Here is a 15,101-nt window from a genome sequence, read left to right as displayed (position 1 = left end):
CCACCCCCTCAAACTGAACTTCGGGACCTGGAATATCAGGACTCTCGTGGACAACCTCAGCAGCGACAGACCTGAATGTCGCACCACTATCATCGGCCGAGAACTCCGCCGCAACAAGGTTGCTATCGCTGCCCTGAGTGAGACATGGCGGGCAGGAGAAGGCCAGCTCAAGGAACAAGTTGGTGTTTGCACCTCCTTCTGGAAAGGTAAGCCAGAAGAAGAGTGCCGACTCCACGGAGTTGGCATTGCCATAAAAAATGAACTAGCCGACCGGCTCAGTGAGCCCCTTTGTGGATTAAGCGATTGTCTCATGACCCTCTGGCTCACCCTAACCCAGAAACAGCGCGTTTAGTGTCTGCTTCTTTGTGAAGCAACAGATGAGGCCAGAGAGGAATTCTACTCCAGCCTTGATCGCTTGCTGTCCCGTGTTCCCAAGAAAGACAAGCTGATCCTCCTCAGAGACTTCAATGCCAGAGTTGGGAGGGACACAAACATTTGGAAAGGTGTGATTGGCAAGGACGTTGTTGGAAGGGCTAACACTAATCGGGTCCTTCTTCTGACGAAATTCCTTGAACATGACCTGATCATAACGAGCACCCTATTTCATCAGAGAGACAAATACGAGATCTCATGGCAGCACCCTCACACCAGGCATTGGCATTTGCTTGACTACATCATCTGAGCAAAGGACTGCAAGGATGTTCACATCACCTGTGCCATGATGGGAGCCGATGACTGCTGGACCAACCATCTCCTAATCCAAGCTACTATCTCCATAAACCTAGTCCAAAAATGGCATTGGCAGCAGAAGCACTGCTGCAGGAAAATCAATGTTGATGGTATCAAGGACTCTGCGAAGCAAGACCTACTCAGGCAGTGTCTTACAAGCAACTTGGCGACGCTGAGCAAGCAGGAACCATAGAATGTCTACACTGCCTGGTCTGCCCTCAAAGCTACCATAATCAGCATTTCAAAGATACTGTTGGTTTCTCAACCAGGAAACATCAAGACTGCTTTGAGAACAACCAGGAGATCCAGGAGCTACTAAATTGCAAGTGCAAGGCATTTCCAAACTGGAAGTATCACCAAAATTCGAGGGGGAATAAAGCAGGTATGCAGAAGGCCGAGGTTCAACAAAAAACCCGTGAACTAAAGAACAACTGGCGCGCTGAAAGAGCACAGGAAGTACAGCAACTCACTGACAGCCACGACATGCATGGTTTCTTCAGCGCAGTCAAGACCATTTCTGGCCAAAGTATCCAAAGACCTACCTTACTGAGAGCAAAGAATGGAGTGGCGCTAATCAAGGACAGAGATGCAGTCAGCGCTCATTGGAAGGAGCCCTTCGAAGATCTTCAGTTGTGACTCAGTCCTTGATGCGAGCACCCTCGCCACGACCTCAGCACAACCCCAGCCCGACACGAGATTGAAAAGACCATCTGACAGCTTAAAAAAATAAGGCCACTGGCGTCGATGGGATTCCTGCTGAAATTCTAAAATACGTTGGAGAGGCACTTTTGACACAAATACATGGTCTCCTCTCCCTCATCTGGAAGGAAGAGGGCATGCCAAGGGATCTCCAAGAAGCCGTAATTGTGACCATCTTCAAAAAAGGTGACAAGACCAACTGTGGTAACTGCAGAGGGGTATCCTTGCTCGCAAGAGTCCTTCTCAACCGCCTCTTCCCTGTGGCTGAAGAGCTCGTACTGGAATCACAATGTGGATTCCGTCCAAGAGGCACAGTGGACATGATCTTCACAGCAAGACAACTCCAAGAAAAATGCAGCAGCAACCTCTATACATGGCTGACTTTGACCTCACTAAGGCCTTCAACTCGATCAACGGGGAGGGATTGTGGAACAACCACCTCAAACTTGGCTGCCCGGAGTAATTCGTCACCATCCTCTGCCTGCTGCACGGCAACATGCAAGCTGTAATCCTTGCCAACGGTCCTGTCACTGACCCAATCCGAGTGGAAACTGGGGTCAAGCAAGGTTGCGTCATCGCACCAACATTCTTTTGCATCTTCCTCGCTGCAACACTCCACCTCATCTTGAAGCTCCCTGCCGGAGTAGATCTGCTCTACAGGATGAACAGGAAACTATTTAACCTACGTCGCCTCCAGTCAAGAACCAAGGCCACTCCAACCTCTGTCATCGAGCTGCAGTATGCTGACAATGCTTGTGTATAGGCACACTGAGACAGAACTTCAAACCCTCGCCGTGCATTCACAGAGGCGTATGAAAGAATGGGCCTTAAGCTAAACATCCGGAAGACAAAGATCCCCTACCAGCCTGCTCCCGGAGCACAACACTGCCCACCCCCCTCCCCCCACCACCCCAACTATCAAGATCCACAGCGAACCACTGGACAAATGAGGGTAGGCGATGGTGTAGTGGTATTATCACTGGACTAGGAACCCAGAGACCCAGGGTATTTCTCTGGGCACATGGGTTCGAATCCCACCACAGCAGAAGGTGGAATTTGAATTTAATTAATAAATCTGGAATTAAAAACTAGTCTAATGATGCCCATGAAACCATTGTCGATTGTTGGAAAAACCCATCTGGTTCACTAATGTCCTTTAGAGAAGGAAATCTGCTGTCCTTACCTGGTCTGGCCTACATGTGACTCCAGACCCACAGCAATTTGGTTAACTCTTAGATGCTCTCTGAAATGGCCGAGCAAGCCACTCAGTTGTACCTAACCGCTACGAAGTCAATAAAAAGGAATGAAACCGGACGGACCACCCGGCATCGACCTAGGCACCGGAAATGACAACGGCAAACCCAGCCCTGTCGACCCTACAAAGTCCTCCTTCGTAACATCTGGCGGCTTGTACCAAAGTTGGGAGAGCTGTCCCACGGACTAGTCAAGCAACAGCCTGACATAGTCATACTCCCGGAATCATACCTTACAGACAACGTCCCAGACACTGCCATCACTATCCTTGGGTATGTCCTGTCCCACTGGCAGGACAGACCCAGCAGAGGTAGTGATACAGTGGTATACAGTAGGGAGGGAGTTGCCCTGGGAGTCCTCAACATCAACTCCGGACCCCATGAAGTCTCATGGCTTCAGGTCAAACATGGGCAAGGTACCCTCCTGATTACCACCTACTGCCTTCCTTCAGCTGATGACTCGGTACTCTTCCATGTTGAACACCACTTGGAGGAAGCACTAAGGGTGGCAAGGGCACAAAATGTACTCTGGGTGGGGGACTTCAATGTCCATCACCAAGAGTGGCTCGGTGGCAATACTATTGACCGAGCTGGCCGAGTCCTAAAGGACATAGCTGCTAGACTGGGTCTGCGGCAGGTGGTGGGGGAACCAACACGAGGGAAAAACATACTTGACCTCGTCCTCACCAATCTGCTTGCCGCAGATGCTTCTGTCCATGATAGTATTGATAGGAGTGACCACCACACAGTCCTTGTGGAGACGAAGTTCCGCCTTCACATTGAGGATACCGTCCATCGTGTTGTGTGGCACTATCACTGTGCTAAATGGGATAGATTTCGAACAGATCTAGCAATGCAAAACTGGGCATCCATGAGGCGCTGTGGGCCATCAGCAGCAGCAGAATTGTACTCGACCACAATCTGTAAACTCATGGCCCGGCATATCCCCCACTCTACCATTACCATCAAGCCAGGAGACCAACCCTGGTTCAATGAAGAGTGCAGGAGGGCATGCCAGGAGCAGCACCAGGCATACCTCAAAATGAGGCGTCAACCTGGTGAAGCAACAACACAGGACTATCTGCATGCCAAACTGCGTAAGCAGCATGCGATAGACAGAGCTAAGCGATCCCGTGATCAACGGCTCAGATCTAAGCTCTGCAGTCCTGCAGTCCTGCCACATCCAGTCGTGAATGGTGGTGGACAATTAAACAACTAACTAGAGGAGGTGGCTCCACAAATATCCCCACCCTCAATGATGGGGGAACCCAGCACATCACTGCGAAAGTTAAGACTGAAGCATTTGCATCAATCTTCAGCCAGAAGTGCCGAGTTGATGATCCATCTCGGCCTCCTCCTGAAGTCCCCAGCATCACAGATGCCAGACTTCAGCCAACTCGATTCACTCCGCATGATATCAAGAAACGACTGAAGGCACGGGATACTGCAAAAGCTATGGGCCCTGACAATATTCCGGCAATGGTACTGAAGACCTGTGATCCAGAACTTGCTACGCCGCTAGCCAAGCTGTTCCAGTACAGCTACAACACTGGCATCTATCCTGCAATGTGGAAAATTGCCCAGGTATGTCCTGTACACAAAAAGCAGGACAAGTCCAACCCCGGCCAATTACCGTCCCATCAGCCTACTCTCAATCATCAGTAAAGTGATGGAAGGTGTCATCAACAGTGCCATCAAGCGGCACTTAGCAATAACCTGCTCGGTGACGCTCAGTTTGGGTTTTGCCAGGGCCACTCAGCTCCTGACCTCATCACAGCCTTGGTTCAAACATGGACAAAAGAGCTGAATTCAAGAGGTGAGGTGAGAGTGACTGCCCTTGACATCAAGGCAGCATTTGACCGAGTATGGTATCAAGGAGCCCTAGCAAAACTGAGGTCAATGGGAATCGGGGAAAACCCTCCACTGGCTGGAGTCATACCTAGCGCAAAGGAAGATGGTTGTGGTTGTTGGAGATCAATTATCTGAGCTTCAGGACATCACTGCAGGAGTTCCTCAGGGTAGTGTCCTAGGCCCAACCATCTTCAGCTGCTTCATCAATGACCTTCCTTCAATCATAAGGTCAGAAGTGGGGATGTTCGCTGATTGCACAATGGGCGGCACAGTGGCGCGTGGTTAGCACCGCAGCCTCACAGCTCCAGCGACCCGGGTTCAATTCTGGGTACTGCCTGTGTGGAGTTTGCAAGTTCTCCGTGTCTGCGTGGGTTTTCTCCAGGTGCTCCGGTTTCCTCCCACAAGCCAAAAGACTTGCAGGTTGGTAGGAAAATTGGCCATTATAAATTGCCCCCAGTATAGGTAGGTGGTAGGGAAATATAGGGACAGGTGGGGATGTGGTAGGAATATGGGATTAGTGTAGGATTAGTATAAATGGGTGGTTGATGGTCGGCACAGACTCGGTGTGCCGAAGGGCCTGTTTCAGTGCTGTATATCTAAATCTAAAATCTAAATGTTCAGCACCATTCGTGACTCCTCAGATACTGAAGCAGTCAGTGTAGAAATACAGCAAGACCTGGACAATATCCAGGCTGAGCTGATAGTGGCAAGTAACATTCGCGCCACACAAGTGCCAGGCAATGACCATCTCCAACAAGAGAGAATCTAACCATCTCCCCTTGACATTCAACGGCATTACCATCGCTGAATCCCTCTGTATCAACATCCTAGAGCTTACCATTGACCAGAAACTGAACTGGAGTAGCCATATAAATACCGTGGCTGCAAGAGCAGGTCAGAGGCCAGGAATCCTGAGGCGAGTAACTCACCTCCTGACTCCCCAAAGCCTGTCCACTATCTACAAGGCACAAGTCAGGAGTGTGATGGAATACTCTCCACTTGCCTGGATGGGTGCAGCTTCAACAACACTCAAGAAGCTCGACACCATCCAGGACAAAGCAGCCCGCTGGATTGGCACCCCATCTACAAACATTCACTCCCTCCACCACCGACGCACAGTGGCAGCAGTGTGTACCATCTACAAGATGCACTGCAGCAATGCACCAAGGCTCCTTAGACAGCACCTTCCAAACCGGCGACCTCTACCAACTAGAAGGACAAGGGCCGGCGCAGTGGTTAGCACCGCAGCCTCACAGCTCCAGCGACCGGGGTTCAATTCTGGGTACTGCCTGTGTGGAGTTTGCAAGTTCTCCCTGTGTCTGCGTGGGTTTTCTCCGGGTGCTCCGGTTTCCTCCCACAAGCCAAAAGACTTGCAGGTTGGTAGGTAAATTGGCCATCATAAATTGCCCCTAGTATAGGTAGGTGGTAGGGAAATATAGGGATAGGTGGGGATGTGGTAGGTATATGGGATTCGTGTAGGATTAGTATAAATGGGCGGTTGATGGTCGACACAGACTCAGTGGGCCGAAGGGCCTGTTTCAGTGCTGTATCTCTAAACTAAACTAAATACATGGGAACACCACCACCTGCAAGTTCTCCTCCAATTCACACACCATCCTAACTTGGAACTGTATCACCGTTCCTTCACTGTCGCTGGGTCAAAATCCTGGAAGTCCCTTCCTAACAGCACTGTGGGTATACCTACCCCAAATGGACTGCAGCGGTTCAAGAAGGCAGCTCACCACCACCTTCTCAAGGGCATTTAGGGATGGGCAATAAATGCTGGCCTGGCCAGTGATGCAAACATCCCATGAATGAATTTTTAAAAAAAATGTGGATCACTTCCCATACCTTGGGAGCCTCCTCTTAGCAAGGGCAGACATCGACGATGAAACTCAGCATCGCCTCCAGTGTGCTAGCGCAGCCTTCGGTGGCTTGAGGAAAAGAGTGTTTGATGACAAAGCCCTCAAACCTGGCACAAGCTCATGGTCTACAGGGCCGCAGTGTTATCTGCCTTCCTGTATGCATCGGAAACATGGACACTGTACAGCAGACATCTCAAGTCCTGGAGAGAGATCACCAGCGGGGTCTCTGCAAGATCCTGCAAATTCAGTGGCGGGACAGGTACTCCGATATCAGTGTCCTCTCTCAGACCAACATCCCTGGTATCAAGACACTGGTCATGGCTAGTCAGTTATGTTGGGCGGGCCACATCGTTCACATGCCTGACACAGGACTCCCAAAACAAGCTTTCTACTCCGAGCTCGGTCACGGCAAGAGGCAACCAGGAGGGCAGAGGAAACGCTACAAGGATGTCCTTAAAGCCTCGCTGAAAAAATGATATCTCCACCAATTCGTGGGAACCTCTTGCCCGAGACCACCCAAAATGGCGAAGAAACATCAGTGACTGTGCCAGCCAGTTCAAACAGCATCGACATGCCCAGGCAGCGACCAAGTGCAAACAGCGGAAAGATCATTCGGAATTTCAAGCATCCCATTCGCTTGCCTCGCCAAACACCAGCTGCCCCACCTGTGGTGGAGTGTGTGGATCCAGAATTGGACTATTCAGTCACCTAAGGACCCACAACCATGGAGTGGAAGAAAGTCATCCTCATTCCCGCAGGACTGTAAGAAGAATGGAGGTGAAATGCTAGTTAGTGAACCGTATTCCAGTGGTTTTGTTTAAAATTGGGATATCCCAGCAATTTTGTCTTCATAGTACACATCAAGCTTTTGCTCAAAAAAAATTGAATTAACTCAGTTGGTAGCACTCTCACCTCTGAGTCACAAGATTCTGGGTTCAAGTTCCATTCGAGGGCTTGAGCACAAAAATCAAAGCTGACACTCCAGTGCGGGAATGAGGGGGTGCTGCACTGTCGGAGTGGCCATCTTTCAGATGAGACATTAAACCGAGGCCCCATCTGCTTGCTCAGGTGGGTGTTCAAGATCCCACAGCACTATTTCGAAGAGAGGTGTGTTATCTCCAGTGTCCTGGCCAATATTTATCCCGCAATCAACATAACAAAAACAGATTATCCGGTCATTATCACATTGCTGTTTGTGGGAGTTGTGTGTCTAATGGCTGTCTCATTTCCTGCACTATAGCAATGAGTACACTTCAAAAAGTACTTCATTGGCTGTAAAGCGATCTGGATATTGTAAAAGGTGCTATATAAATTAAAGTCTTTTTCTCATTCGCCTTGATAGTGCAGCTGCACTGCAGTACTACACTGAAGAAAAAATAAGAGGGTGAGGGGAAGAAGGGTTCATACGAGCAAGGGCTCGCTTAGAGTAGTGATCATTACACTTAAGAAAAAGTTTAATTTTTGCATTATACCGGAAAAAACTTCTGTCCTCATTCTCCTTTTTAATGGCACATGTTCATTCTGGAACCTGAAAGAAAAGAGAAAATGCTGAATGCACTCAGCAAGTTAGGCATGGTATCTGAGGAGGTAAGTGACCAATTAACATTTCAGGGGTTCTGATGAAGGGTTGTGCCTGAAATGTTAACCTGTCACTACTGTCCATGGAAGGCAAATGGAATGTTCGCCTTTATTGCGAAGGGAATGGAGTATAAAAGTAGGGAAGTCTTGCTCAACTGAACAGGGCGTTGGTGAGACCACACCTAGAGTACTGTGTACCATTTTGGTCTCCTTCCTTAAGGAGAGATACACTTGCATTGGAGGCAGTTCAGAGTTAGTTCACTAGGCTGATTCCTGGGTGAAGCGGTTGGCTTATGAGGAAGGGCTCAGCAGCTTGGTCTTGTATTCATTGGCGTTTAGAAGAATTAGAGGTGATAACATTGAAAGATAAGATTTTGAGGGGGCTTGACAGGGTAGATGCTGAGAGGATGTTTCCCTTTGTGGAGGAATCTAGAACTCTGGCACAGTTTCAGAATAAGGGGTTTCCCATTTAAGACAGAGATGAGGAGGAATTTCTTCTGAGGGCTGTTAATCTTGGAAATTCTCTACCCAAAAGAGCAGTGGAGGCTGGATTGTTGAATATATTCAAGGCTGAGTTTGACAGATTTTTGATCTACAAGTAAATGTTATGGGGGCAGGCAGGCAGTTGAGGCCATAATCTTATTGAATGGTGAAGCAGGCTAGAGGGGCCGAATGGCCCATTTCTCCTGTTTCTTGTGTTGACTGAGGAGGCCGGGCAATGAGATGACATTTTGGGGGATGATCTACAATTCTGCTGCTGATTGTGCAGAGTACCTCAGGAATGCCTGTTTCAGGCTGCCAGATCTCCCCTTTTGTGTGTTCCTTTTTTTTGACAACTGAGTGGCTTATTGGACCATTCCAGAGTGCATTGTAATTCCTCCACATAATGTGAAACTGCTGTCACGTTACGGGCCAGACTGGTTAGTGGTGGAAGGTCTCCCTACCTGCTGTCACTTGATTCTGATTTCAGAGTTTCTGTTGTCCATGCAGATTATTCACATTTATATTGTTATGAAAGTGCTCCCTTTTTAAAATATTTTTTGAGGACTCGTGTTTAAAAATTGTGGAAATGAATTAATTTGAAAGGCTGAAGACACTCCATAGATGTTGAACATTGTATTTTTTAAAAGGTCACTGGAAGGACTTGAGATTTTGATTAAAAAAACAAACCCTTACTGGAAGTCACATGTCTTAAGCTAAGTAAACAGCAGAAGTCTTGGTTAATAGGGGAGTTGTTTATGGAGAAGTGACATGTCAGGATTTATGTTGTCAAGTTGGTTTTGTTTTGGATATTGTTTTGAGTTAGTTGGGGGTAAGCCTGCTAAGAGAAAAGACACCATCCTTTTCCATCTCTCAGAAATTTGAGAATCTAGTGTGGAAAATAGAGAAACTGATGTGGCATTTCTTCTGAAAAGCCCGTCAAACTAATCCTCGACGTCTCCTGAAGAGAACTGCTCCAAAAAGATCCCAGGGACAGCCATCTATGTGTATCTGTATGCCAGACCAAAGAGCCAGTGGAGAACATTGCATATCTTATCATTTTCTTCTTCGAGTATTAACAAGTGTTAGGCCAAAATTTTTTTTGTCTGTTTTGTAAAGAGATCTCTGCAGAGGAAATTTTTTTTAACCAGTGTGTGTGTGCGCGCATGTGTGTTGGGTTAATTTAGAAGGGATCTTTCATATTTCAACCTGTGTTAATAAGCTTTGCATCTTTATTGAGGAAATCTTGTTTTATAATTAATTTGTTTATGAAAGAAACCTGGTTGGTGGATTTTATTCTGAAACTAATATAGATAAAGTATATAATTGGCTGTATCAGTAACTGGGTAAAACGTTTAAATAGATGTGACCCGTGGAGAAGTGTAACTAGAGAAAGACAGTGCACCCTTCCAGCCTTGGTCGTAACAATATTCATTTTATTTCTTGCCAGAATTACTCAATGGAGCTTCCATATGAATTGAAGGAGTTAACTATTATCCAGAGGCTGAGAAGAGGGGATGCTCTGAAAAACTATAAAATGGATGAAAATGGCCTTCTGGTAAGACTGTACCCTCCTTCTGAGAAAACACCCGTGCTGGAAGGAAAGGTAATAAACATAGATGACATTCCGGAGCTTGAAGCTACTGAATCTTCAAGGGAACATGTATTGGAAATGCAGAATGAAGAGATTCCGTTGCTTGAACCGAGCCCTGATTGTGGTGAAGACCTTTGTCCTCCCCTGGAGGAAGTCAGCCTTTCAACATTCTAAGTCTGACGAAAAGCATTGCTTGCTGCCAATACCAATTTTGTGGAGAAGTCAATTAGGTGATCCCAGAGCTGGGGTAGCTAAATGTTCACATTGTGGAGGTGGTCAACCATTTTTCAACTCCTTGTTGCTGTCCCAAGGAACTGGTCTTGTTTCTGCCTGACTCACAAGGTCTTCAGACAAAACAGAGACCTGCTCTGGCGACAACATCTTTCAAATTAGTTTCTATCCCACTTTTTGGAAAGATAGGAGAACCTTTTGAGAAGCCGTTGTGGGCTGCATTGTGGCTGGAGCCTGCTTCAATTTATAGCAGCTTCAGGTAGCTGAGTGGCTTGGTGCTGCAGTATGAAGTGATAGGCCTTGCATTTCCCAAACAGTGAGTTCCCAATTGGGCCATGTTGTGAGAAGGGAGCTGAGTGGAGGCCAGCTGCATCATTCACTATGAGGGAAAAGAAAGAGCAAGCCACCTTTTGCCACTATCCTAAATGTCAACTGGGGCTGAGACCGGAGTCCAGACCGCACCCCCCCAGCCACCCCCCAATATATTCCCTCAGCTAGACAACAATGTAAAAGAATAACTTGAGTGGTTCGTTTGGACAAAATACAGGTGTGAAATAGTAGCAGTACATCTCCAGTGAATGACTGTGCACCAATGAGACGTCTGTCAATGGCATCACTATATTTTCTCTTGCGTTTCCAGGATATTAGATTTTTTAATGTTGCTCTTTGATTTGACATGGTTACTTTATTATGCTTTTTATTTATTCAGACCTATGAAGCTGTGTCAAAGTTTGTCTGTCTTCCTAAATAAATAATTTCTTCATTAATGAACCAAAATGTATTTTCTTAAGAGTTACTGAGGAAGTGATGTTTACAAACTTCTTTGAAGGTTCTGGAGTCCCCAGGCTCCCAAGTGTTAGAGAGCCATTGGTAGTTTCAGACTACATGGTATTAATTCATTTGAATTCAAGTAGGCAAGCTGTGTCCAACACAACAAATAAGTGCGGAGTACAGTTGTGTTGTTCAATAAAATCTTAACAGTCACTAGACCCTGTGATCGTGACAAGTAGACACGGTAGGCCGAAGGGCCTGTTTCTGTGCTGTATAACTGTATGACTCTATGACTGTAATTTTCTTTGGTACCACTCCATTTGGGGCAGAGGAGCAGGAAAGAGATGGAAAAATGTAATGCAAGGATCACATTTTTTATCATTCATCTTGTCAAATAGGGAATTATGATTGAACAATCCATCTTTTGCTTTCTGTTTCTATGATGGAGACTTTTCTTGGCACAACAGTAATAGCTTGTATGATCTACATATGACAAACTCTTAGCTGAGAAAGGGCAACATTTATGGAATACCATTTCACGCAAACTTGATCCACACTGCAAAAGTAAACTTGGGTCCCTTAGCAGCAGAGATTGGCAGTTCTAATGAGAGGTCACAGACCTGAAATGTCAGCTGTCTCTCTCCACAGATGCTGCCAAACCTGCTCAGTATTTCCAGCTATTTTCTCTTTGCAGGTTTCCAGCATCTGCAGTATTTTGCTGTTGCAGAAGAAATTATAATGGGAAATAAGGAAATGGCAAAGACATTAAATATTTTGTGTCTGTCTTCACAGTAGCGGTCACAAAGAACATACCGGAAATTGTGGGGAACCAATGGTCAAATGAGGAAATTAAAGTAATCAATATTAATAAAGAAACAGTACTGGAGAAATTAATGGGACTAAAAGACGAGAAATCCTTTGTTGATCTGATGAGCTACACCCTGAAGTTTTAAAAGGTAGCATCGGGGATAGTGGATGCTTTGATTTTTGACCTTCCAAAATTCCCTAGATTCTACGATAGTCTCTGTGAACTGGAAGGTAGCAAATGTAATCCTCCTATTCAAGAAAGGACGGAGAGAAAAAACTGAAATGTAAACCAGTTAGTCTGGCATCATAGTCAGGAAAATGCTAGATTCTGTTGTTAAGGACATGGTAACAAAGCATTTGGAAAATCTTGACAATTAGGAAGAGTCCACATGTTTTTATGAAAGGGAAATCGTGTTTGACAAATCTCTTGGGGGGGGGTTTTTTGAGGGTGTAACCAACAGGGTAGAGAACGAGGAACAAGTTCATGTTGTATACTTGGATTTTTAGGAAGCATTTATTAAGGTGCCACTTGAGGTTGTTGTACAACATTACGACTCCTGGGATTGGGGTAATATATTAGCATGGATGGAAGATTGGTTAACGGATGGAAAACAGTAGGAACAATCGGACCATTTTTGGGATGTCAGGATGTAACTAGTGGAACAAAGAACAGTACAGCACAGGAACAGGCCATTTGGCCCTCCAAGCCTGCGCCGATCTTGATGCCTGCCTAAACTAAAACCTTCTGCACTTCCGGGGTCCGTATCCCTCTATTCCCATCCTATTCATGTATTTGTCAAGATGCCTCTTAAACGTCGCTATCGTACCTGCTTCCACCACCTCCCCCGGCAGCAAGTTCCTGGTACTCACCACCCTCTGTAAAGAACTTGTCTCGCAGATCCCCTCTAAACTTTGCCCCTCGCACCCATTAGGGCGGCACAGTGGCGCAGTGGTTAGCACCGCAGCCTCACCGCTCCAGGGACCCGGGTTCGATTCCGGGTATTGCCTGTGTCTGCGTGGGTTTTCTCCGGGTGCTGCGGTTTCCTCCCACAAGCCAAAAGACTTGCAGGTTGATAGGTAAATTGGCCATTATAAATTGTCACTAGTATAGGTAGGTGGTAGGGAAATATAGGGACAGGTGGGGATGTTTGGTAGGAACATGGGATTAGTGTAGGATTAGTATAAATGGGTGGTTGATGTTCGGCACAGACTCGGTGGGCCGAAGGGCTTGTTTCAGTGCTGTATCTCTAATCTAATCTAATCTAATCTAAACCTATGTCCCCTAGTAACTGACTCTTCCACCCTGGGAAAAAGCTTCTGACTATCCACTCTGTCCATGCCGAACATAACTTTGTAAACCTCTATCATGTCACCCCTCCACCTCGTCATTCCAGTGAAAACAATCCGAGTTTATCCAACCTCTCCTCATAGCTAATGCCCTCCGGACCAGGCAACATCCTGGTAAACCTCTTCTGGACCCTCTCCAAAGCCTCCACGTCCTTCTGGTAGTGTGGCGACCAGAATTGCACGCAATATTCCAAGTGTGGCCTAACTAAGGTTCTGTACAGCTGCAGCATGACTTGCCAATTTTTATACTCTATGCCCCGACCGATGAAGGCAAGCATGCCGTATGCCTTCTTGACTACCTTATCCACCCGCGTTGCCACTTTCAGTGGCCTGTGGACCTGTACGGCCAGATCTCTCTGCCTGTCAATACTCCTAAGGGTTCTGCCATTTACTGTATACTTCCCACCTGCATTAGACCTTCCAAAATGCATTACCTCACATTTGTCCGGATTAAACTCCATCTGCCATTTCTCCACCCAAGTCTCCAATCGATCTATATGCTGCTGTATCCTCTGACAATCCTCATCACTGTCCGCAACTCCACCAACCTTTGTGTCGTCCGCAAACTTACTAATCAGACCAGCTACATTTTCCTCCAAATCATTTATATATACTACAAACAGCAAAGGTCCCAGCACTGATCCCTGTGGAACACCACTCATCACATCCCTCCATTCAGAAAAGCACCCTTCCACTGCTACCCTCTGTCTTCTATGACCGAGCCAGTTCTGTATCCATCTTGCCAGCTCACCTCTGATCCCGTGTGACTTCACCTTTTGTACCAGTCTGCCATGAGGGACCTTGTCAAAGGCGTTACTGAAGTCCAGATCGATAACAGCCACTGCCCTTCCTTCATCAATAGAAAAGCAATCTTTTTTTTAAAAGATAGGAGACTAGTTAATGTTAGAGGGATTTGTAGACAAATCACCAAGTTAATGTGCAGGTACAGCAAGCAATTAGGGAATGAAGTAGTATTTACTTTTATTGCAAGGGGGTTGGATTATGAGGAAGGAAATCTTGCTGCAATTATATCGGACTTTGAGACCACATCTGGAGTACTGTGTACAGTTTTGGTCTAATTACATAGGGAAGGATATATTTACCTGCGGGTGGCAGAGTTGGGTGGAATGATGGGTCACTGGATTGATTCCTGGGCTGAGAGGGCTATCCCAGGAGGAGATTGAGTAGAATCTATATTCTTGGGAGTTTAGAAGAATGAAATATGATCTCATTTAAATGTATAAAATTCTAAGTGGGCTTGTTAAGATAGATGCCAAGAGGCTGTTTCCTCTGGCTGGGGAGTCTAGAACTACTAGGGGTCATTGTTTCATGCTAAGGGGTCAGCCATTTAGGACTCAGGGTTGTGAATCTTAGGAATTCTCTCTCGCAGAGGGCTGTGGATGCTCAGTCTGTGAGTGTGTTCAAGATAGGAATCAGATTTCTGGGAATCGAGGGATAGGGCCAGAAAGTGAAGTTGAGTTTGAAGATCAGCCATGATCTAATTGAATGGCGGACAGACTCAAAAGGTCATGTGGCCTACTCCTACTCCTCTTTCTTATTGTTCTAAAAAAAATTCCACATTTAAAACTACCCAGTGCCAGTTAAGATTAAAGCAGCGTGGAGATTGATAGTGTTGTGGAACAACTCAACCACCACACAAGGAAACTCGGGTACAGGTTCAATCGATTTATTCAAGCGTACGCAGGGAGAGACACCAGCACGGGTATTCTGAGGTAATACTCGAACTTTACATTCAGGAGCACAAACTTATATACTGATCTTATCACATAATGTGTTCAAACAACGGATGATTGATATGATTGATCATAAAACAATGGTGATTGATTACACATTGCAATGAACACACATCCTCAGTCTTAACAATACACATACGGA

At 46.3% G+C, this 15,101-nt stretch overlaps 1 protein-coding gene across 1 annotated transcript in view; it reads left to right on the top strand.

Moving 5' to 3' along the window:
* exd1 (exonuclease 3'-5' domain containing 1) overlaps positions 1–10,998 on the top strand; it is a 93,533-nt gene extending 82,535 nt beyond the window's left edge. The window contains 1 exon segment of the mRNA XM_068039701.1: positions 9,906–10,998. Within this exon segment, the coding sequence (XP_067895802.1) occupies positions 9,906–10,223 (318 nt within the window). The 3' untranslated portion in view covers positions 10,224–10,998.
* The last annotated feature ends 4,103 nt before the right edge of the window (positions 10,999–15,101 follow it).

Source organism: Heterodontus francisci, chromosome 9 (assembly GCF_036365525.1).
Source record: "Heterodontus francisci isolate sHetFra1 chromosome 9, sHetFra1.hap1, whole genome shotgun sequence".
Lineage (NCBI taxonomy): Eukaryota > Metazoa > Chordata > Chondrichthyes > Heterodontiformes > Heterodontidae > Heterodontus > Heterodontus francisci.
This window is presented reverse-complemented; position numbering and strand designations above follow the sequence as displayed.